Genomic DNA, 24940 nt, shown 5'->3' on the forward strand with positions numbered 1-24940 from the left:
GCTGGTGTATCAGAATTAACTGGCAAGTACTCAAAAACATCAGCATTGTCGATCTGATGGGGAAAAAAGTAAAGTCATCATTTACACCAGCCAAGGGCTCCACCCACAGGCCCGAGCACATGGAGCGAGTTTCTCCAGCTTTAATTTATCTCCCTTAGTGGCCTGTATCAAAACAAGGGGGACCCAAGAAGAGGACGGCAAAAGCAACCGCACAAAGACAAAGATACCTTTATCTCACTCACCACATAGAGTAGCACACCCACGTTCCCAGGGTAGAACATCAGAAGAGGAACAAAGGACCGAAGATTCGGATGAGCGCCGCAGAAGCGAAAGAACGCGAAGCCCGCGAGCCTCGCTTAAATAGCCGGAGGAGACTCTCACGCCTGCGCACTGGAGTCAAAGTGCTTCCTCCCCCTCCTTTCCGTGACGCGCAGCACCCTCTGGGAAATGTAGTCTCCGCGCGGCCCTGCCGGAGGCAAGTCTACTGGAGGTCGAGACCGCTCTAGCCCCGCCCCTTCTCTGCATACACGAGGCCACTCGGGCTGGTCGGCCTCGCCGCCATGTCGCGCTTCACACGCAACAAGCCGTCCGCCGGCTCCCCCCTCCTTCTGGGACCGTTGAGGCTTGCGACGGCCTTGGTTGCTGTTAACCCGCCTCCTGCAGTCCCCTCCCCTCAGCGGCTCCCGGCGGAGCCCACGGGCCCCGCCACCTGGGGGAGCTGAGGCGACGCCCGAGCGTCTGCCTGCCCCTGCCCCGCCTGAGGGCGGGGGCGCCGGCTGGGCCAGGGCCAGGGCCCCTCCTTCTCGTGTTCCTCCTCCGGGCCGGCCCCCAGCTCCGCCGAGTGTCTGCGGAGAAAGGAAACCGAAAGTGCGCGGCTCCGGGCGGGGCCGCGGACCAGCCAGGGCCCGAGTCCGAGCGCCAGTCCGCGGCGGCGGAGGTGGAGTGCGGACGCACCGGAGCCGGGTGAGTGACCCCTGCCCCGAGCCCTGGCCCCACACCTGCTCCGGGTCCCCGGCGCCCGCGCCGCCCTGCCACTGTCGCCACTTTTGCCCTGGCGCCCGCCTCAGCGCTCCCGCCGCCGCCTCAGCCCCCGCGTCCCCATCACCCTCTTCGGCACCCGTCACCCCCTCTCAGCCCTCATCACTTCTCAGCGTCCCCTCTATCCACTTGAGTACCTGTCCCCTGTCCTCAGCGCCCCTCACCACCCCATCCCCTCCTCATTGCCCATCGCCTCCATCACCCGTCTCTGTCCCGCCTCGGCACCCCTGGTACCCCCGCAGCGCCCCCTTCACCTCCTCTGCCCCCAGAGCCCTCCTCCGCTCTCTTCATCTAGTTTTTCTGTTCCCCCCTTCTCGGCCCTCACTTTTTGTCACAGCACCCTCTTCATCTTCCTTCATTCTCCCGTCGCCTCATTCATTCCTCATCCCCCATCTTGTAGAAGCACCCTCCGCTCCCATCCCTATTTCCAGGTCCCCCCTCACTTCAGCAAGCAACCCCCAGTTGAGTTCAGCCCCACACTTTTCTTGAGGCCTCCAGATCTCCTCCACTCTCCCCCACCTCTCTGCCGCTCTCCTCTTCAGCCTTGCCTTGGCACCTTCTTCATGTCCCCACACAGCCCTGGCTCTCCCTTGACCCTAAAATATCTCCATCAGGACCTACTGGGCTCCTGGGTGCCAGAGACTCCTCCATTTTTTCTTAGACTCTCTCAGGACCCTGGAGACTTCCCCCTGAAACCCAGCTCTAACCTCTTTCATCTCACCCTGGTGATTAGCGTTCCTCTCTAATTTAACTCCTCTGCCAGCCTGACCATCACTGATTTTATTCATCCTGCTCATTTAGGCCTTGATTCCCAAAGCAACCCACTCCAGTCTGCTTGTGTGTGTGTGTGTGTGTGTGTGTGTGTGTGTGTGTAACATTTCCTGTTCCTCTCTGCTCCTCCCTTTCCTTTCTTTTTTCTTTCGTTTCTTTTATCCCAGAAAAATTGTGAGTTTCTATTTTAGTATTTTTCAGCAAGAGGAAGAAGGAATTTTCCCCTCAGAATTTTTGTAATTAAAAAAAAACTCCTCTAAATATTGAACCTGTGCCACGAGAGCTGGGTTTGAAAAGGGATGGGATTCCTTATATTCCCAGCAGGCAGGAAAGGGACTTCTTTATCTGATGAGGATAAAAGCTATTCCTCATATGTTGCCAAATCTAGTCACAGTTTTCAACTATGTATGTTTTAAAACAGTGAGGGGGCAGTCGAAAAAGTCTCTTTGCTAAAGACTCTCAGTCACCCACTCTTTGCTTACCTCCAGCCCACATGACCTGTATGAGTTACATGGAGAAGTTCCCTTAGAAGGGGCTTCCTTGTCCTCTTATGGAACTACTGTCAAAAACCATCAAGGTAGAAAAAAAGAGAAGGAAAGAACCGCAGATTTCTTGCTGGTCCTGAGGAAGCAGCATCCCATAGGTTGCTGCTGGTTATAGGAACTTGTAATTTCTTTCTCTTGATTCAGTAGAGTGGAGGGCTTAATCAGTTTGGCTCTGTTCCAAAGAGTAGGATGAGCGATAACTGCTCACTAATTATTTACAAACTATAGAGTACTGAATAATATAAAGTCTGGGTGGGGTGATGAATACATGATTTTAGGATTAATAAAAATGTACTCTTGCTGTCCTGGCAACAATATTTGTTTGCTTTATAGGAGAGGAAAATGAAACCTAGCAACTGATTAAGTAACTTGCCTAAAGGCATAAACCAAACAGATGTTTTCAATGGGAATTGATGATTACTCCCTCAACCACAAGTACAAGGATAAAGGGAAGGGGGAATTTGATCCTTTGAAATTTGATTCTAAGTTTTGAATTTAGTTCTTTGTATTATAGTTGGGCATTCACAGAGTTGAACACTTGTGCACAAGATTAAGATCTGTGCTTATTTCTTGGTTAACAAATTAAGATGGGGAGGCAGAAGGATTCACTTGACGGTGTTTTGGGTTTTTTTTCTTTTAGATGCTATTTCAGGGGCACTAATAACTCTGGACCTGTGCAGACTTCCAGCTAACTGAGAGTAACGTGAATGTGGAGGAAATCAGGTGACTCAGACATGGAAAACCGAAGACTTTGTCTGGAGGCCAGGCCCAGGAATCCCCGTATTAACCACAGAGGTGAGCAAGGTTTTCTACCCTTACATGGTCCTAGACAGATAATGGTTCCACTTAGGCTTTTTTGACTTTACGAGATGGTCTGAGCAATATGCATTCAGTAGAAACCATATTTCAAATTATGAATTTTGAACTTTTCCTGGGCTAGCAATACATGTGTGGTAAGATACTCTCTTATGCTGGGCAGTGGCAGTGAGCCTAAGCTCCCAGTCAGCCACCCTCTCCCAAGGGTAAACAAGCAACACATGGAGTTCCCATCGTCGCTTAGTGGTTAACGAACCCGAGTAGCATCCATGAGGACATGGGTTTAATCCCTGGCCTCGCTCAGTGGGTTAGGATCTGGTGTTGCCGTGAGCTGTGGTATAGGTCACAGACATAGCTATCATATCCCATGTTGCTATGGCTGTGGCGTAGGCCGGCGGCTACAGCTCCAATTCGACCCCTAGCCTGGGAACCTCCATATCCTGCTAGTGTGGCCCTAAAAGACAAAACAAACCAAAAAAAAACAAGCAACACTCTTCAAACCATTCTTTACCCCAACAGCCAACCTGTGCTTCATGTTTAGTACAGTATTCAGTAAATTATGAGCTACTCGACAATTTTTTATTTTATTATAAAACACTTTTATTGTAAAATAGGCGTCATGTTAAATGATTTTGCCCACCTATAGACGAACATAAGTGTTCAAAGCACATTTAAGGTAGGCTAGGGTAAGCTGTGCTATTTGATAGATGAGGTGTATTAAATGCTTTTTTGGACTGAGAAAGTTTTCAACTTAAAATGGGCTTTCTGGGAAGTAACCCCATTATAAGTTGAAGAAAATCTGTAATGGGAAGGAAATTGAGTTCCTTATGGATGAGCAGCCCCTCCAAAATTGACTGAATCGCTAAAGAGTGGTTTATTCCTTATCTGCAGAATAAATGAATGATACCAGACAGCACTCCCCTTTCCTTAAGAGAGCTGATAAATGCATGCAGTTCATTTTTGCAAAGGTAGTGATGAGGTGTCAGAAATGGAGATAACTGGTTTAGAGCAGCATTATCCGATAGAAACATATACAAACAAAAATTTTAATTTTCTAGTACCATCATTAAAAACAAAAAGAATCAGGTGACATCCTTTTAAAGAATTTAATACTAATTTAATAAATTTTGATATTTGTCTTATTTAAGCCAATATATTCAAATAATATCATTTTATTATTATTATTATTGAATGTATTTTATTATAGTACTTTATTTTTTGGGAGTTTTTGTCTTCCAGTTTTATTGAGATATAATTGACATACAGGACTGCATAAGTTAAAGGTGTACAACATGATTTGACTTACATATATCATGAAATGATTACCAAAATAGTTCTAGTGAATATCAACCAAATTATCTGGGTTGTTATAAAGATTGTTTCTAAGATGCTTAGTATACTACCTGACACATTAAAAAGCTCTTATTAATGTTAGTTACTACTAGCAGAACTACTAATATTTCTTATTGAGAATACCCTTGATTTCTAAGGCCATTGGTTCTGCCTCAAAACAATTAGGTCATAGGCAGAGGCATCAAAACTATAAAGAGAAACATTGCTTAAACTTTGCCCTGCATTAGATGGCAAAGGGGAAAGTAGGGCTTCCTTTACCAAGATGTTTTTGAGCCAATTAATAGATTGGGAAGGAAACTGAAAAATGAAATTCAATTTCTTTTTTTTTTTTTTGTCTTTTTGCCATTTCTTGGGCCACTTCCGTGGCACATGGAGGTTCGCAAGCTAGGGGTTGAATCAGCCATAGCCGCCGGCCTACGCCAGAGCCACAGCAACGTGGGATCCGAGTTGCATCTGCAACCTACAGCAACGCCAGATCCTTAACCCACTGAGCAAGGCCAAGGATCGAACCCACAACCTCATGGTTCCTAGTCAGATTCGTTAACCACTGAGCCACGACGGGAACTCCTGTATGTTTACTTTTTAAACTCCCAAGATATCATGAGAAAGTCCAACTTTTAATATTCTGATCCGATTAGACGACTCAGTGTTTTGGAAGAGAGCAAAATTGTATCATTTCTCATTCTTTCAACGTTCACATGGCTTATAAAATAAAATTCTGCAATTCTTTCTCATGTGTTCCACAACTGAACTCGAATGACATGTTGCAAACTTAGGGAAAGGGAAAAAACTATTAGTTTGTTTTGTTTTAGAAAGTTCTGGGCAAACAGAATAATCATTGCAGCAGAGTGATGATTTTGGAAATAACTTTGCTTCGGTGACTAGGACCTTATCAAATATATAGCTACTAGCTATGTGTGGCTATTAAGCATCTTAAATGTCACTCGTCTGAATTGAGATGTGTAAAATGACACATGAAATTTTAAAGACTTAATAGAAAAAATGTAAATATCTCATTAAACTTTTTTATACTGATAACATCTTAAAATGATATTATTCGAATATTTGGGGGAGTAAGTGCAAATATTAAGATCATTAAAGTACTATAAACACTAATTAGAAAAGTATATACACACATAATGTGCACTGCAGCATTATTTACAATAGCCAGTATACGGAAGCAACCTAACTGCCCACCAATAGAAGAATGAATAAAGGCGTGTGCACGAGTGTGTATGTGTGTATAAAAGCCACAAAAAGAATGAAATTTTACCATCTGAAGCAACATGGATCAACCTAGAAGATTTTATGCTAAATGAAATAAGACAAAGACAATGACTGTATGATTTTATTTTTTCTGTGGAATCCAAAAAACAAGTGAAATGAACACACACGACAAAACAGAAACGGAGTCATAGACACAGAGAGTAAGTGTCTGCCAGAGGGGAGGGAAGTAGAGAAGAGAAATGGGTGAGGCAGATTAAGAGGTAAAAACTTCTAGTTGCAACATAAATGAGTCATGGATATGAAATGTACAGTGTGGGGCTCATAATTAAAAATTATATATCTTTGTATGACAACAGATCATAACTAGACTTACTATGATTATTATTTTTATTTATTTATTTATTTTTGGCTGTAGTGTGTGTCGGCTTGATGTGAGATCTCAGCTCCCAGACCAGGGACTGAACCTAGGCCACAGTGGTGAAAGCACTGAATCTCAACTACTAGATCACCAGGGAACTCCCTTACTGTATTTTGAAATGTATAGAAATACCGAATCACTATGTTGTATAATAGGAACTAACATAACATTGTAGGTCAATTATACTTCAAAAACAAAGTCAAAGAAAAAGATATCAGATTTGTGGTTTCCAGAGGCAAGGGGTTGAGGGAGGGGCAATTGGATAAAGGCAGTCAAAAGGTACAAACTTTCAGTTTAGGATAAACAAGCAAGTATTAGGCATATAATATACAACATGATAAACGTAATTAACACTGTATATTATAGATGAAAGTTTGAAGCTTTTTATAGCATTCGTTGTCATCAAATCATTGTATACAGTCTTACTTTGTTTACTTATATTTAAAATCTCTGAGTCATTCTGTTAAATTGAGTCAGCTCCAGAATCAGTTTTAGAGAAAAGGAAAGTGAAAAAAGGTTGGGGGGGGGCGGCGGGAGGAGCTTGGGTATGTTGGTGAAGGTCACTTATAAAATGTGTGGCAGATAAAGACAGACAAGTTCAGTTTTATCCACAAGATGATATTAGCTTTCTGCATGTGTTTGGGTATGTCTCTTCCCTCTCCCCACACCTTATCTGAGGATTGGTTAATAGATAAGTACTATGTGGATGAACTTGTGCTTCAGAAGAAGGAAAAGTTTTGTTTTTCAGTTTTCTGAATCAAAGTTTCGGTTTTGTTTTTCAATTTCCTGAAATAGGAATTGAGTTTCATTTTTCAGTTTCCTTCCCAATCTATTAATTGGCTCAAAAACATCTTGGTAAAGGAAGCCCTACTTTCCCCTTTGCCATCTAATGCAGGGCAAAGTTTAAGCAATGTTTCTCTTTATAGTTTTGATGCCTCTGCCTATGACCTAATTGTTTTGAGGCAGAACCAATGGCCCTAGAAATCAAGGGTATTCTCAATAAGGAATATTAGTAGTTCTGCTAGTAGTAACTAACATTAATAAGAGCTTTTTAATGTGTCAGGTAGTATACTAAGCATCTTAGAAACAACTAATTTTTATAACAACCCAGATAATGAGGCTTAGAGAAATTATACATCTTGGCCAAGGTTATACAGTAAGGCAGTACCTAGGCCAAGATTTGAACCAGGTCTGTTTGGCTGTGAAACTCATTCTTTCACTATTTGGTGCTTGAAACAGATTGAAAGCAATGAGGTGATTTTTTTTTTTTTTCCTTTTGGCTGTACCCTCACCATGTGGAAATTCCTGGGCCAGGGATTGAACCTGAGCCACAGTTGTGACCTGCACCACAGCTCCTTAACCTACTCCGCCACACAGGAACTTCCAAGATGATCTTTTTGAGCCTCTGAAATAATCCCAGCTTGCAAGGAGTAAATGAATATATTCTATCATGTATTAGGCACACAACAAATGTTACTTCTTTTTTCTTTTTCAACCTTTGAAAAAACAATATTTTTATAATATATTCAGCAGATATAGCAATCTATTTTATATTTATTACCTGACTTGGTAGTAAACCCTTTTTCTCTCCAAATAAAACAATGCTCCTTAGTCATTTTGCAAAATGAGAGTATGTTCATATTGTTGTACTATTGGATTTTTTTGCGCTGTGGTTTTTATGCTTACCCAATATTTCCATCGTGTTTAGGGCCTGTGGATGGAGAATTACCACCAAGAGCTAGAAATCAGGCCAGTAACCCACCAATCAATGCTCTCAGTGGAGGAGCCAACCAACCTGGAAGAAATCCTAGGGCCAATAACCATCCTGTTCCTCACCGGCAAAGAGAAGAGAGGTTTGGGGCCATGGGCAGGAATCCGCACCAGGGAAGGAGGAACCAGGAGGGGCATGCCAATGAAGAACCCAGAGGCCAAAGACATGGTCAGGAAAATGACACCAGGCGGAGAAACTGCAACCAGGAAGGAAGGAACTGCAGACCACCGCGATCTGATGAAAACTTTCAGCAGTGGCGAACTCCTCACCAGAACCCTGTAGAACAGCCGCAGCAGGTGAAAAAACTGGGCTATAAGTTCCTAGAAAGTCTTCTGCAGAAAGACCCCTCTGAGGTGGTTATAACACTTGCCACAAGTTTAGGATTGAGGGAACTCTTGTCTCATTCTTCTATGAAATCCAACTTCCTTGAGCTCATCTGCCAGGTTCTTCGGAAGGCTTGCAGTTCCAAAATGGACCGCCACAGCATTCTCCATGTCCTGGGCATATTGAAGAATTCCCAGTTCCTCAAAGTCTGCTTGCCAGCTTATGTGGTAGGGATGATCACTGAACCCATCCCCGATGTTCGAAACCATTATCCAGAACACATTAGCAATATCATCTCTCTCCTCCAGGACCTTGTAAGCGTCTTCCCTGCCAGCTCTGTGCAGGAAACTTCCATGCTCATTTCCCTCCTGCCAGCTTCTCTTAATGCTTTGAGAGCCTCTGGTGTTGACATAGAAGAGGAGACAGAGAAGAATCTAGAAAAGGTCCAGACCATCATCGAACATCTGCAGGAAAAGAGGCGAGAGGGCACTTTAAGAGTGGACACTTACACTCTTGTGCAGCCTGAGGTAGAAGACCATGTTGAGAGCTACCGAAACATACCCATTTACCCCACTTACAATGAAGTGCACTTGGATGAGAGGCCATTCCTTCGCCCTAACATCATTTCTGGAAAATACGACAACACTGCTGTCTATCTGGATACCCACTTCCGACTCCTGCGAGAAGATTTTGTCAGACCCCTACGAGAAGGCATTTTGGAACTTCTCCAGAGCTTTGAAGACCAAGGCCTGAGGAAGAGAAAGTTTGATGACATCCGAATCTACTTTGATACCAGGATTATCACTCCCGTGTGTTCATCGTCAGGAATTGTCTATAAGGTGCAATTTGACACAAAACCACTAAAGTTTGTTCGCTGGCAGAACTCCAAGCGATTGCTATATGGGTCCTTGGTGTGCATGTCCAAGGACAACTTTGAGACATTTCTCTTTGCCACCGTGTCTAACCGGGAACAGGAGGATCTCTGCCGAGGAATTGTCCAGCTCTCTTTCAATGAACAGAGCCAACAGCTGCTAGCAGAAGTTCAGCCCTCTGACTCTTTCCTCATGGTGGAGACAACCGCATACTTTGAAGCCTATCGGCACGTCTTGGAAGGACTTCAGGAAATCCAAGAGGAAGATGTCCCGTTCCAGAGGAACATTGTAGAGTGTGACTCTCATGTGAAGGAGCCAAGATACTTGCTGATGGGTGGCAGATACGATTTCATTCCCTTAATAAAGGATCCCTCGGCCACTGGGGAATCTCTCAGGAACGCCGAGGCCTTGAGATGTTCCAGAGTTAATGTCTTAGACGCCAGCCAGTGGCCCTCAAAAGAAGCCCTGAAGCTGGATGACTCCCAGATGGAAGCCTTGCAGTTTGCTCTCACAAGGGAACTGGCTATTATTCAAGGACCTCCTGGAACAGGTAAGAGATAACTTTTTAACGCACATGACATCTGCCCTATGAGATAGGCAAGGAGGGCTTGACTCTATATTTCTAGAATGTCTAGAAAACATTCCCTTGGTGTTCCCTTGTGGCACAATGAGATAATCACCCAGGGTGTTCCCTCATGGCTCAGTGGGTTAAGGATCCAGCAGTTATCACTGCTGTGGTTCTGGCTACAGCTCTGGTGCAGGTTTGATCCTTGGCCTGGGCACTTCCACATGCTGTGGGTGTGGGCAAAAAAAAAGACAAAGCAAAAAAACATTCCCCTGAAGTGAGCATCAAACTTGCTTAAAAACTACCTGCTCAGAGTTCCCGTTGTGGCTCAGTGGTAAAGAACCTAACTAGTATCCATGAGAACATGGGTTCAGTCCCTGGCCTCGCTCAGTGGGTTAAGAACCCGGCGTGGCTGTGAGCTGCGGTTTACGTCGAAGATGCGGCTGGGATCCCATGTTACTGTGGCTGTGGCCAGCAGCTACAGCTCAGTTTGACCCCCAGCCTGGTAACTTCATATGCCTTGGGTGTAGCCATAAAAAAAAAAAAAAAAAAGTATTTCCTCATAGTAATGTTCCAGTAGTGAGGACCCATTTAGTGCATAATAATAGACCAAAATCACAAGCTTAGAAAAGACTGCTAAGGGGTCACATTTGGGAAGGTTCATTACTTCTGCTCTGTCAGAAACTATATAATTTCCTTGATTTTATAACTTTAAATTAATATTGATTATGTAATAGCACTGCGCACCAAATACAGTTGTATATGCTTTGCGCATGTTAACTTACTACATCCTCACAACAAATCTCTAAGGTAGAAACCATTCCATTTTACAGATGAAAAAACTAAGGCAGGGAGCTCAGTGAACCTGACTAGGATCCATGAGGATGAGGGTTCAATCCCTGACCTCGCTCAGTGGGTTAAGGATCCAGTATTGCCGTGAGCTGCAGTGTAGGTTGAAGATGCTGTAGGCCAGTAGCTACAGCTCTGATTCGACCCCTGGGAACTTCCATATGCTGCGAGTGTGGCACTAAAAAAAAAAAAAGACAAGAAAACACTAAGGCAGGAGTTGCCGTCGTGGCTCAGTGGTTAACAAATCCGACTAGAAGCCATGAGGTTGTGGGTTCGATCCCTGGCCCCACTCAGTGGATTAAGGATCTGGTGTAGGTCGTAGACTCAGCTCGGATCCCGAGTTGCTGTGGCTCTGGCGTAGGTCAGCAGCTACAGCTCCAATTCGACCCCTAGCCTGGGAACCTCCATATGCCACAGGCGTGGCCCTAAAAAGACAAGACCAAAAAAAAAAAAGGAAGAAAAAAAAGAAAACAATAAGGCAAAGAGGTTGAATAATATGTTGAAGCTCACACACGTGGTAAGTGATAGTCCTAGGACTAGAATTCAGGCAGTCTGACTCTAAAGTCCTGACTTCTCTGTTTACCACACTGCATTTGCTTCTCTTGGAAATATATCTCCTTACATCCTCTTCTTCGTGTGCCACTCTCAAATCCTCCTCCAGGGAGGTAACTACTATGAGCAGTTTGATATGTTTATGATGTTCTCCAAAGTTAAAACTAATATATCTTTGTGTCTGCATATGTATGTACTTTTCCTATTTTTTAAGTGATAAAAATGGGATTATGCTCTATATATTGGTCTGCAATTTATATATGTGTAATTAACAACATGTTAGGGACATTTTTACATTCTTTATACTACTATGACATTTGGAAATGTACTCCACTCTTTTAACCATGCCTGCATTCACTCTAGGGTATGAATGTATCATGAATTTTGTTTGTTTGTTTTTTGGGGTTTTTTGTAATACAGATAGAGCTTAATAAGTATTCATATGGCTATATCTGTGTGTGTTTATCTTTGAGTACGCTGCTTATCATTTCTATAGGTTTTTTCCCTAAGGTAGGAATTTATATTAATAGTTCTAGTGGGTACTGCTAAATTACCCTCTGAGAGGAATATTTAAAAAAAAAACAAAACAAAAGAACAAAACCAGGAAGAAGTACTTAAATACTGATAAAGCAATGGCAACTTAAAATCAAAAAATTAATGTAATAGGAAGTTCCTGTGTGGCACAGCAGGTTAAAGATCTGGCCGGCATTGTTGCAGCTGTGGTGCAGGTTGCAACTGTGGCATGGGTTTGATCCCTGGCCTGGGATCTTCCACATGCTGCAGGTGCGGCCAAAAAAATTAATGTAACAGAATGGAATGTTCTCCCTGATAAGAAACACCCATATGATAGGAAAATATGCATAATTAAAGTGATGCTTTCAGGGCTTTAGAGAAGAAAAAGGATATACCGGTTTGAACTTCTACCAAGAATGAAATAGTGTTCCCATTTCCTTATGTATTTTCCAGCATTGTTGTACATCATCAATCTTCTTTGCTCATCAGCAGTTTTTGGTTATCTGAATATTTATTTTATGTTTTAAGTTTTAATAAAAAATTGTTCAGGAGTTCCCATTGTGGCAGAGCAGAAACGAATCCGACTAGTATCCATGGGGATGTGGGTTTGATCCCTGGCCTCAGTGAGGTGGGGATCCAGATTGCTGTGAGCTGTGGTGTAGGTCGCAGACATAGCTCAGATCCTGTGTTGCTGTGGCTGTGGTGTAGGCCGGTTGCTTAGCTCGGATCTGACCTCTAGCCTGGGAACTTCCAAATGCCACCTGTGCAGCCCTAAAATAAGGCAAAAAAAAAAGTTTCAAATATTTTTAGAAGTCCATGTCTGTCTCCTCCTACCAATCCCACTCCATTCCTTTATCTAAAGCAAACAATATCTTCCTATTTATCCTTCCTGAGATATCCTATGAATAGTCAAGCAAATGCATACTTATATTTATTTCCCCCCACTTTTTTAAAACTCATTATGCTAAGCAACAGTTTGCATGTTGCTTTAGTCACTTATAAAATATCTCGGAGGAGTTCCCGTTGTGGTGCAGCGGAAATGACTCCGTCTAGGAACCATGAGGTTGAGGGTTCAATCCCTGCCCTTGCTCAGTGGGTTAAGGATCTGGCATTGGCATGAGTGGTATAGGTTGCAGATGCAGCCTGAATCCTGTGTTACTGTGGCTGTGGCGTAGGTTGGCATCTGTAGCTCCGATTTGACCCCTAGCCTGGGAACCTCCATATGCCACAGGTCTGGCCCTAAAACGCAAAACAAAGCAAAAAATCTTGGTAATCCTTTCATATTGGTACATAAGCAGTATCTCGCTCTTGTTTATGTCTGTACAATATACCATGGTATGGATAACTCGCCATCTCTTTAACCAGTTCCCTGTGGAAAGATTTACTATGATAAACAATAATTCAGTGAATAACCTTGTTTGTGAGTCATTTTACACACAAACAATATATTCAGGAGAGAAATCTCTAACTGAATCAAATAATATGTGAATTTGTAATTTTAGTAGATATTGCCAAATTGCCCTCTGGAAATGTATATCATGGTGGTTAACTTATATTTCTTTAATTGAGAGTGAGATTGAGAGTTCCTCTGTGGCTTAGAGGGTTAAGGATCTGGCATTGTCACTGCTGCAAGTTGGGTCACTACTGTGGTTTTGTTTCAGTACCTAGCCTAGGAATTTTCATATGCCGTGGTCATGGCCAAAAAAATGTGAGATTTGTCTTTAATAGTTTTTTGTATTACTGCTTCTGTGGATTGCCTTTTCATATTTGCCACATTTCTGTTGAATGGCTTCTTTTTCTTGATTCATAGGATCCGTTTATATATTCAAGATATGTGTATTACAGATAATCCCCCCCCCTTTTTTGTCTTTTTGCCATTCCTTGGGCCGCTCCCGAGGCATATGGAGGTTCCCAGGCTAGGGGTTGAATCGGAGCTACAGCTGCTGGCCTATATCACAACCACAGCAACGTGGGATCCAAGCCACATCTGCAACCTATGCCACAGCTCACGGCAACAACGGATCCCTGACCCACTGAGCAAGGCCAGGGATCAAACCCACATCCTCATGGGTACTAGTGGAATTCATTTCCACTGTGCCACAAAGGGAACTCCCTCCTCTAATATTATTGCTTGAATTTGGAGCTCTTTAGTTCCAAGTATAATAATCATTTAATCATTTCAGGCTAACTGAAGACACGCATGCACACACACGCCCCCCACACACACAAAACTAAGAAAGAACCTACCTGTGAGTTTGAGGGGGAATTGGTAAAGGGGATCATTTTTGAAGTGGAGATCCTGAAAATTATCCATTCAGGGGAAGGAAGCAGTGAGAGGGGATGGGGAAAGTATTGAATTATATAAAGATTTTTCTTAGGAGGGGTATACTAGGAGTTTGGAATTAACATATACATACTACTATATATAAAAAAAGTAACTAAAAAGGACCTACTGTATAGCAGTGGGAACTCTATTCAATATTTGTTAATAGGAGTTCCCGTCGTGGTGCAGTGGTTAACAAATCCAACTAGGAACCATGAGGCTGAGGGTTCGAACCCTGGCCTTGCTCAGTGGGTTAAGGATCCAGTGTTGCCGTGAGCTGTGGTGTGGGTCGCAGATGCGGCGCAGATCCCACATGGCTGTGGCTGTGGCGTAGGCTGGCGTCTACAGCTCCGATTAGACCCCTAGCCTGGGAACCCCTGTATGCTGCAGGAAGCTGCTGTAGAAAAGGCAAAAAGACAAAAAATTTCTAAAAAAAAAAAAAATTGTTAATAACCTATATGGGGAAAGAATCTGAAAAAGAAGGGATATAAATGTATGTATAATTGATTTACTTTGCCATACACCTGAAACTTACATAACATTGTAAATCAACTATACCCCAATAAAATAAAATAAAAAAGATTTTCTTCCCTCCTGAGGACTCCTTATCCATCTAGTCCTCCAAACAAGAAACATAGGAGTTATCCTTTTCTGTTCCCCACCCCAGCCAAACCATTATCAAGTACACCAGTCAAGTTTACCTCTGAAACTTCTCTCCAGTCTTATTTATTTGTCTCAACTGCTGGAGCCAGGCCTCAAGCCTCGCTCACCTGGAAGCTGTTAGGAACGTGTCAACTGATCCATCTCTGTTTCCCCTTGCCCGCTCTGAATCAGCTGTCACTTTCCCAGGAAAGCCTCTTCTAATCTTGTTGAGTAGGCCAGAATCCCAATTACTTGTTTTCTTGGTCCCATGTATTTCTCATTTCCCACATTTACGACTTTTACATTTGTTTGTATGATTAATTATCTTTCTCTTTTACAAGTCTGTAAGGTCCAGGAAGATAAGAACCATGGCTGTTTTGCTCATCATTGTATTTCTTACCCCAACCCAGTGTCTAACACCTGTTAGCACTCAATACATATTATTTGAAAAAAAAAGGGGGGGGGGGGCAAGAAATTGTTATTTATACTGAAAAATATTCAACTATACTGAAATTTTTAATTTTCTTGTATTACTCAACTTGCAGTTTTTTGTGGGGTTTTTTGTCTTTTTTTGCCTTTTCTAGGGCCCCTCTTGCGCCATATGGAGGTTCCCAGGCTAGGGGTCTAATCGGAGCTGTAGCCACTGGCCTAGTCCAGAGCCAGAGCAACGCAGGATCTGAGCCATGTCTGTGGCTTACACCACAGCTCACAGCAACACCGGATCCTTAACCCACTGAGCAAGGCCAGGGATCAAACCTGCAACCTCATGGTTCCTAGTCAGATTCGTTAACCACTGAGCCACCACGGGAACTCCCAACTTGCAGGTTTTTAGGTCAGTGACTACCTTCTTAACCTGACACAATGTAAGAATTTAGCTGTTTATAGACAATTAATTATTGGCCATTTACTAATGAGCCCATGACTCTAATATTGATTTCTGTGAGTTTTTCCCTCCTATCACAAAGGCCAGTCTACTATGGTATATTAAATGCATTTCTAAATAATTTGCTATGTGAGATTGGAAACAAGAAACAACATATATGTCAATCAATAGGAAACTGTCTAAAAGAAATAACTTACAGCCATGAAAAACAAAAAGAGGATTCTTTCTATGTATTGATAAAGGACTACCTCCAAGATATATTAAGTGAAAAAAGCAAGGTGTAGAACAGTGAAAATAGTGTGCTTAATGGAGTTGCCATTGTGGCTCAGTGGGTTGGAAGCCTGACTAGTATCCATGAGGATGTGGGCTCAATCCCTGGCCTTGCTCAGTGGGTTAAGGATCCAGTGTTGCCGTGAGCTGCAGTGTAGGTCGCAGATGCGGCTCAGATCTGGTGTTGCTGTGGCGGTGGTGTAGGCCAGCAGCTTCAGCTTCAATTCAACCCCTAGCCTGGGACTTCCATGTGCCACAGATGTGGCCCTGGAAAAAAACCAAAAAGGAAAAGAAAGAAAATAGTCTACTGCTACTTATATTCAAAAAAGAAAGGGGGAAGGAAGGCTAGAAAAAGGCTATATATTCAGTTGTGTTTATATGTGCGTAGAATGTCTGGAAAGTTACTCAAGAAACGCTAGTAACATTGGTTGTTTCCAAAAGAGGAACTAGGTGGCCAGCAACAGAAGAGTGAGGAGGTTTTTCATAACATACCTGTTTTTGCTTCTAGGATTTTAAACCGTCTCAATAATTACCTTAAATTTTTAAGTAATTAATTACTCCTTTTAGAAAGTTTTTTAACTCTCCTTTTCCTTGTTTTTTAGGCAAAACCTATGTGGGTCTAAAAATCGTTCAGGCCCTTCTAACCAACGAGCCTGTTTGGCAAATTAGCCTCCAGAAGTTCCCCATCTTGGTTGTGTGTTATACTAATCATGCTTTGGACCAGTTTCTGGAAGGTAATATCTGTAGGCCAAATTGTTCTCTATTAAGACATTAATAGTTGAACCATCAGCAACTTGAGCCACTTTCTATTGCTCTTTGGATAAAGTCCGCAGTCCTTACTATGACCTAAAAGGCTGTGTGAGGTCTGTTACAGACTGTGAACCTCATCCTCCTACATCTTCCCTTGTCCTCCCTAATTGTAGCAGCACTGATTGTCTACAATGCCTTAACTTCCTCCAGCTTCTCTTTTGGCCCATGCTGTTCCCTCTGCCTAGGATGTATTTTTTCTCTCTCCATCTTGACACATCAACCCTGGCTGACTTCAGCTCATTCTGCTGGTCTCACTTCATGTGGACTTTCCCTCTTGCCCCCAGACAAAGTTAAGACTTACTTTGTATTTTTTCTTCAAATACTTAGCATATATGTAACAATTTATTTGTATGTCTATCCCTAGACTATAAACCCTATGAGGGTTGGTCCTGTTTCTTGCTGTATTCACAGTTCCTGGCATATCCTAGGCACTCAAAAAATGCTAATTGTATGAATGAATAAATAAGTATGTATTTTTCCTTTTCTTCAGACTATTATTTTCCACTCTTTTATATCCTCCTTTCATCTAGATTTAAACTTCCTCATTCATAGAGTCTTAGTTTAAATTAGATCCTAAAAAATTAAATCCCTACCCCACTCAAACTATTAAGGTCCCCTGTTATACACTTAGAGCATCATGTATTTATAGTATTAAGTTTTACCTCTTGTTTATCCACAGACTATAGTCTTACAAGGAAAGTGTTACTGTCTTCCAATCACAGATGGAAACTAAGGCTCAAGTTAAGTAACCTTGCTCCAGGTTACATAGCTGTAAGTGGTGGAGCCAAGATTTGAGTCCCTAAGTGTCTGATTCTAAAGCCGGTGCTCTTAAGCACCACACTTTACTGCTTTGCAGGTCACATCATCTCTGGGGCCTTCTTGTTCATTTGTGGGGTAGGTGTCCTCTAAGTTCCAGCCTGCACCCTTACGGATCAGTGCCAAAACATCCCAAATGTACAGCTCTCACCTGAGAGAATCCAGCATAGCTTCTCTTAACTCTGCCATGCTCCACTTTGCTCCATAGGCATCTACAAGTGTCAAAAGACCAGCATTGTGCGGGTAGGTGGAAGGAGCAACAGTGAAATCCTGAAGCAGTTCACCCTGAGGGAGCTGAGAAACAAGCGGGAATTCCGCCGCAACCTCCCTATGCACCTCCGAAGGGCCTACATGAGTGTAAGTCCCAGCTTTGGCTATCTGAGGTAGCTCAAAGAGGAACTAACCAAGATGGCTGTGGTTTTCTGGGAAGGCAGTCTGGAGGCGATAGGGAGGCTCCACAGAGCTGGGAGGACCCAGATTTCTCCAGTATTCCGTTCTCCTAATCCCATGGTGTGCTTTCCCTCATAATCCAAGATGGGGAAAGGACAGAAAGGGGCACACCACCCCTCTCAACACCTGCCAGGACCTTAAAGTTACTTCCCCAGAACCATCCATAGCACTTCTGCTTATAGCCTGTTGACCAGGTAAGTATCATCAGCATTGTGCCCAACCACATCTGACTTCTCATTACTAAGGAAAAAAAAGTTTCCACCACAATCTACCTGGCCTGTTTTTCTGTTGTATTATTTGTTTCCTTTCCTTACTAGTTGGTAGGCACCTTTTAGACATTTTAGTTACTCGTCCTTTGGTTTTCAGACTGGCTATTCCTGTCTTAGCTTTGTTTTCCCTCAAGACAGGGACTGAGTTTGGGGCATGAGGATACTTCCTCATCATTTATTTCCCTCTGTTTTGACAGATCATGACACAAATGAAGGAGTCAGAGCAAGAACTGCATGAAGGGGCCCAGACCCTGGAGTGCACCATGCGTGGTGTACTACGGGAACAGCATCTGGAGAAATACATCTCCCCCCAGCATTGGAAGAGCCTGGTGAATGGACCAGTACAGGTAGGGGTCATCCCATAGAGGTGCAGGCACCTCTCTTAGCCAGTATCTGGAGGGAACCTTCAGCTGAAGTAGCAGTCCAAAGATTAGCTATAATCTGATGCTACCATAATATGAAAAGTTCCTTTTTGTGAGGAAAGGCAGCTGAGTATACTAGTCAAAAAGAGACTCTGAAGCCAATCTCCTGGATTTGAATCCTGATTTTGCTTTAGGCAAGTTACTTAATTTTTTTGTGTGCCCATTTCCTGTTTTATAAGGGGGAATAATGACATTAAGTTGAACCATATGAAACTGCCAATATTTGTAAATTTAACTTGCAAAAAATGACAGTTCCTTACAGAGTGTTACTGGATAAACAAGTAAATATTTGCAAACCTCTTAATTTAATAAGTATGCTCTAAGTGTTTGTTAAATGAAACAGAATCATAACAGAGGCAACCTAGCACTTATAGAAAGCCTGGGACTTGACAGACATGTCACACAGACTGACTTTGTGCTTTGAATCACTGTGATCCTCAGATCCCTCAGCAGTGAAGCAGGGATAAACAATAATGCCTACCTTCAAATTATAACAAGTATTTGATAGGATCTCTGTAAAGTAGTTGGCCATGAGTCCAGTGGAGTGATAGCTCTACTATCAGTGGTGATTTCCAGGGTTAGAAATCCAAAAGCCTAAAGGAGGTCAGTCAGGTCCTATAAATGACTGAAGCAGGCCAGATGTGAGGTGTTAGGAAGTAGTGAGGACTATGGCAAACTGAAAAAGGGGTGGCAGCAACCCACTCCAGCCATTTGTTGTCATTCAGGAATGCAGGTTCACTGCTGCCATAGCCCCTGATTTTGTCAAGGGAGGCAAGAAATTTTTGTTTTTAAAATTCTGTGTAAGTCATATTAAATGTTCCAGTTGCCCAAAGGTTGCATTTTTAAGGGAATTACCTTTTGATCTTTGACATACTAGTTGTTGTAGAATTCTCATGACTACTTTCTTCCTTCCTCAGGATAGTGAATGGGTTTGCTTCCAGGGCTGGAAGCATTCCATGATGCTTGAGTGGCTGGGTCTGGGTGTCGGTTCTTTCACCCAAAGTGTTACTCCACCAGGACCTGAAAGTACAGGTAAGACGTGTATGTCTACCTGGAATCATCTGTTAAGGTGAAATATGTTAAAGACTAGAAGAGCAAGACTTAAAAGTTATACCTAGAATTTATTAAGAGCTCTAATCCGTCAGAAAAAGACAAATAACAGCTTAATAGGAAAGTAAAAGACTTTTAATAAACACATCACAAAATAAATCCTCATGGTCAATGAATATGAAAACTGCTCATTAGAAATGAGAGGAATTAAAACCTCAGTGATATACTATTATACAACTACTGGGTTGGCAAAAATTAAAATACTTAATATAATCCCACATTGATAAGAATGTGGAGTAGTTATTGATTGGCAGAACCACTTTATGATAATAAAAAAAAAAAACAAGGGACTTGGGAGGAGTTCCCGTCGTGGCTCAGTGGTTAATGAAGCCGACTAGGAACCATGAGGTTGCAGGTTCAATCCCTGCCCTCGCTCAGTGGGTTAATGATCCGGCGTTGCTGTGAGCTGTGGTATAGGTTGCAGATGTGGCTCGGATCCCGTGTTGCTGTGGCTCTGGTGTAGGCTGGCAGTTACAGCTCCGATTCAACCGCTAGTCTGGGAACCTCCATGTGCTGCGAGAGCGGCCCAAGAAATGGCAAAAAAAGACAAAAAAAATGGGGGGGACTCAAATTCCATCTACATTTGTACAATAGATGGCTCATTTACAGTCTTTTCAGGTAATTCAGTTGTGAAAAGGAATGAATTACAGCATATACAGCAGCATATATGACTCTCAAAAGCATGGCAAATGATGGAGTTCTCTTGTGGTGCAGCAGGTTAAGGATCCAGTGTTGTCCCTGCTGTGTCTCAGGTTCAGTCCCTGACCCAGAAACTTTTACATGCTGTGGGTGCAGCCTAAATAAATAAATAAATAAAACATGCTGAATGAAAAAAAAGAAGTTACGGGAAAATATATACAATATAATTTCATTTATATGGAGCTCAGAAAAGTCAAACCAGATGATGTGTTGTCTATATGTAAATATACATATATACATAAATACGTAAAATAGTAGTGTACTATACACACACACCCTTTATATTTGTGGTAAAGTTAAAAAGGAGGAATGAGTAATATAAAATTCAAGTTAGTAGAGCCCCCAAGGATAACTTTCTGATTCTTAAATTAGGTAGAAGTTACTTGGATGTTTTATATATTTTTGTTATCTTTTAAATTGCACATTTACATTGTATACCCTCCTTTATATATGTATTTGACATAACTAAAATCTTCCCGTAAAAAAGCCATACATTCATGTGATTTTTCAAATGTAACAAAAAAGTATCTAAGGAAACCTGTCTCTCCTCTCATTCCTCCCTAACTCCTTAAGAATGTCTTCATGCTTTTGAGCTCTTATAGGTACCCTATTCCATCCTTGGGCTTCAGGAGTCTCTATTCCTGTTCTACCTGCTTTCCTCTCTTAGCCCAGGCAGAAGGAGAGGAGGAGGAGGAAGAAGGGGAAGAGGAGAGCTCGCTGATTGAGATTGCAGAGGAGGCCGACCTGATTCAAGCAGACCGGGTGATTGAGGAGGAGGAGGTGGTGAGGCCCCGGCGGCGGAAGAAGGAAGAGAATGGGGCAATCCAGGAGTTGGCTCAAGAGCTTCTGGCCATGAGGCTAGACAACTATGGCCCCAGGACATCAGCTGGGCAGAAGCAAGCTACAGGAGAATGGGAGGTAAGTTCACTTGCTCATGGCCCCATAGCCATAAGCAAGGTGGGGGTTGGATTTTACTCAGACAGATGTAATATCCTCTGTTCTGACCAGAACTTCAGCCCCTTATTTTCACCCACTTCTGTTGCACTGTATTCATTTCATCCCCATAATTAGCTTAATTTACCCTTTTATAACCTAATCCTAGTGTAAGGTGGGTTCAGTTTCCAAGAGTATAAAAATTATGGCCTTGTATAGGGTTCCTGGCAAGAAAGGCTAACTTGGAAAGACAGGAAGCAAGTAGCCAGGTACTTCTCTTGAACTTTTTTTTTTTTTTTTTGCTATTTTTTTGGGCCGCTCCTGCGGCATATGGAGGTTCCCAGGCTAGGGGTCAAATCGGAGCTGTAGCCACCGGCCTACGCCAGAGCCACAGCAACGCGGGATCCGAGCCACATCTGCAACCTACACCACAGCTCACGGCAACGCCGGATCATTAACCCACTGAGCAAGGGCAGGGACCGAACCCGCAACCTCATGGCTCCTAGACGGACTCGTTAACCACTGCGCCACGACGGGAACTCCTCTCTTGAACTTTTAGAAAATGCATCATATATGAGTCCCAGTGCTTGGTGCTTTCATGGATATTATATTCTCAATTACAAATGAGTCTGTGAACATGCATTAAGATTTTATGCATGTTCCCAGGCTGGAGTTCCCATCATGGCTTGGCAGGTTAAGTACCCTGCTAGAATCCGTGAGGATGCAGGTTCTATCCTTGGCCTCACTCCGTGGGTTAAGTATCTGGAGTTGCTGCAAGCTGAGGTGTAGGTCACAGACGTAGCTCGGATCTCAAGTTGCTATGACTGTGGTGAAGGCTGACAGCTGCAGCTCTGATTCGACCCCCAACTAGCATCCATGAGGATGTGCGTTCGATCCTTGGCTTCTCTCAGTGGGTTAAGGATCTGGCTTTGCTGTGACCTGTGGTGTAAGTCAGTGGCTACAGCTCCAATTCAGCCCCTAGCCTGGGAACCTCCATATTCTGCAGGTGTGGCCCTAAAAAGACAAAAGAAAAAGAGTTCCCTAGTGGCATAGTGGTTAAAGATTTGGTGTTGTCACTGCTGTGCTCGGGTTTGATCTTTGGCCCAAAAGCATGCCACAGGCAGACCCCCCCCCCCAAAAAAAAAGACTTTAAAGAATTCAAGTAGGAACTCCCATCGTGGCTCAGCAGAAACGAATCCGACTAGTAACCACGAGGATGCAGGTTCAATTCTTGGCCTCACTCAGTGGGTTAAAGATCTAGCATTTCCGTGAGCTGTGGTGTAGGTCACAGAAACAGCTCGGATCCCACGTTACTGTGGCTGTGGTATAGGCTGGCGCTACAGCTCCAATTCTCCAATTCGACCCCTAGTGCCCCCTCCCCATAAAAAGAAGAAAAATTCAAGTAAAACAGAATGAAGTAAGCTATATAGGCCAGATGGAGTATTCTACCTTCATTCACCCTGAAAACTGATACTTCTCTTAGAGCCAGAATAGTATAATTTCCCAGACTTTCCCTCTGTTCCTTCCTTTGGTAGAACCCAGTGGTCCTCAGAATTTATTGTGTATTACTGTGACAGTAGAGCACTGAACCCCACTGATGATTTCAAGGACTTTCAAGGACAACTTCAACTGAATGCAGCTTTCTCTGATCTGATGGCTTTATACCTGATCTCTTGGTTCAGTTCCACATCACCGTATATGATGGACAGAATTATAATCCCAATACTTACAAGCATAGGTTGGGCAGACCTCTGCCAAGTAGCCCCAGGAGGAGTTGGATTGTTTGTGATTTTGAAGCAGAGGGAGGTCCATTATACTGTGACATCCATTTGGCCTGCCAGTCCTTCTAAAAGCTCATGGCCTCAGATCCAGTGACAGAGCCGGGGGAGAGCACTTTCTTCTTAGTGCCTTTTACTCACCTGTTAAGGATACCGTATTGATAAAATGCCATTAAGCCTGTCCTAGCAGGACCTGTGTGGCATTTAAGAGGAAAGACGCACCTCCGCTACTTCTAAGACACATATGTTTTAGGAAAGAGAAGCAGACTGTGGTCAAAAGATAGATGATAACTAGTACCAGCACTCTTGTAAAGGGCTTTCCATTTTATTTACTTCCTCAGTCAATCCAGCAGTTCTATGAAGAGGTACTATTATTATTCCCATCCTAAAAAGGGGATGCTGGAGTTCCCGTCGTGGCGCAGTGGTTAACGAATCCAACTAGGAATGATGAGGCTGCAGGTTCGATCCCTGGCCTTGCTCAGTGGGTTAACGATCTGGCATTGCCGTGAGCTGTGGTGTAGGTTGCAGATGTGGCTCGGATCCCATGTTGCTGTGGCTGTGACGTAGGCCAGTGGCTACAGCTACGATTCGACCCCTAGCCTGGGAACCTCCATATGCCGCGGGAATGGCCCTAGAAAAGGCAAAAAAAGGGGTGGGGGGTTGCTGAGACATAGAGAAGTTCAGTAACTTATTCTAGTTCCCACAGCCAATAAGAGGTAGATGGGGCTTTGAACCCTGGTAAACTGGCTCCAGAGCCCTCATTTAGCCACTCTGCGATGGAATATCTGTTGGGAGAATGTGAGACACTCACAGTTCATCAGAGGTGACAGCTTCTTTTTTTAATGTGCTCTGGCCCCTATCCCAGGCTTAGAACTGGGTCCACTTCTGTTCAGATAACGACCCTGACTGGTATTGATATTTACAGACCCAGCGCAGCCAGAAAAAGAAAATGAAGAAAAAAGTGAAGGTTGAGCTTCGTAAACTGAACACCATGACTGAGGCTGAGGCCAGTGAAATTCAGGACGTTTGGCAGCTGGACCTGAATTCTCGCTGGCAGCTTTATAGGTACGGTGCCCATCCCCCTTACCCTTCCCAGCAGCCCATGTGATTTTCCTGGGGGGTTCCTTTTCTGTACCTCGAGCATAAACACTGACCTGCCCCATATCTTCAGTGTCAGTGTTAGCTAATGAGTGAGTGAGCAGACCCACTGAGCTGAGTGCTAGGATGCAGCCACAGGATAGAATAGACAGTTGGCTCTACCCTCATGGGGTTTAGAGTCTATCCAGGGAGACAAATTGGTTAATTCCACAAATAAAAGTTACAAATGGGCATCAACACTAAGAAAGGAAAGAGCCAGGAGTGCTGAGAATATTAAGATGAAAGCTGAGCTGATCTGAGATATACAGGAAAATGACATTAGGAGGCAAGATCCAAAAGATAAGTTGGCATTAATAAGGTCAGTTGGAAAGAGGGAGCAGATGAGCTTGCAGGGACCACATGGCTAAAGGCCTCGAGATGGTAGGGAGCATATTTGTTTGAGAAATTGAAAGAAGGCAGCCAGCATGGCTTAGCTCAGGGAGACATGAAAAGTGAGGTCAGAGAGGTGGGCGGAGGCCAGACTGTAGGGCCTCTTAGGGCTAAGGTGAAGAGCATAAATTTGATCTGTTTTACTTGTGGAGAGTTAGGGGAGGAGAGTGGTGGGGGACTTGAGCTGGAATGGGGCAGGGAGAATGTGGGAAATTCTTGAATCTATTAAAGTTCCAGTAATGGGACAGCTTACTCTTGTCTCAGATATTAGTCTTTGTTCTTTATCCGCCTCTTTCCGTAGCTCCTCGACCACTTACATACATCTTTTTGTTGGGGATTTTGGATTCTCGGATGCTTGCACATCTGTGCAACTTGTAACTTCCTCGAGGGTCTA

General features: G+C 43.4%; 1 protein-coding gene and 1 non-coding gene across 2 annotated transcripts in view; one reads left to right on the forward strand and one right to left on the reverse strand.

Moving 5' to 3' along the window:
• Positions 1 to 91, reverse strand: LOC125123813 (small nucleolar SNORD12/SNORD106). Its single transcript, XR_007134189.1, has one exon. It is a non-coding gene; the product is annotated as a small nucleolar SNORD12/SNORD106 (small nucleolar RNA).
• Positions 92 to 825: 734 nt separating this feature from the next.
• ZNFX1 (zinc finger NFX1-type containing 1) overlaps positions 826 to 24940 on the forward strand; it is a 32456-nt gene continuing 8341 nt past the window's right edge. The window contains exons 1-9 of the mRNA XM_047770898.1: positions 826 to 963; positions 2995 to 3149; positions 7877 to 9685; positions 16335 to 16466; positions 17567 to 17715; positions 18275 to 18424; positions 19417 to 19531; positions 20976 to 21226; positions 23945 to 24084. Of these exons, the coding sequence (XP_047626854.1) occupies positions 3062 to 3149; positions 7877 to 9685; positions 16335 to 16466; positions 17567 to 17715; positions 18275 to 18424; positions 19417 to 19531; positions 20976 to 21226; positions 23945 to 24084 (2834 nt within the window). The 5' untranslated portion in view covers positions 826 to 963; positions 2995 to 3061. The remainder of the gene's footprint in view (positions 964 to 2994; positions 3150 to 7876; positions 9686 to 16334; positions 16467 to 17566; positions 17716 to 18274; positions 18425 to 19416; positions 19532 to 20975; positions 21227 to 23944; positions 24085 to 24940) is intronic.

This window comes from Phacochoerus africanus, chromosome 3 (genome assembly GCF_016906955.1).
Source record: "Phacochoerus africanus isolate WHEZ1 chromosome 3, ROS_Pafr_v1, whole genome shotgun sequence".
In the NCBI taxonomy this organism is placed as follows: domain Eukaryota; kingdom Metazoa; phylum Chordata; class Mammalia; order Artiodactyla; family Suidae; genus Phacochoerus; species Phacochoerus africanus.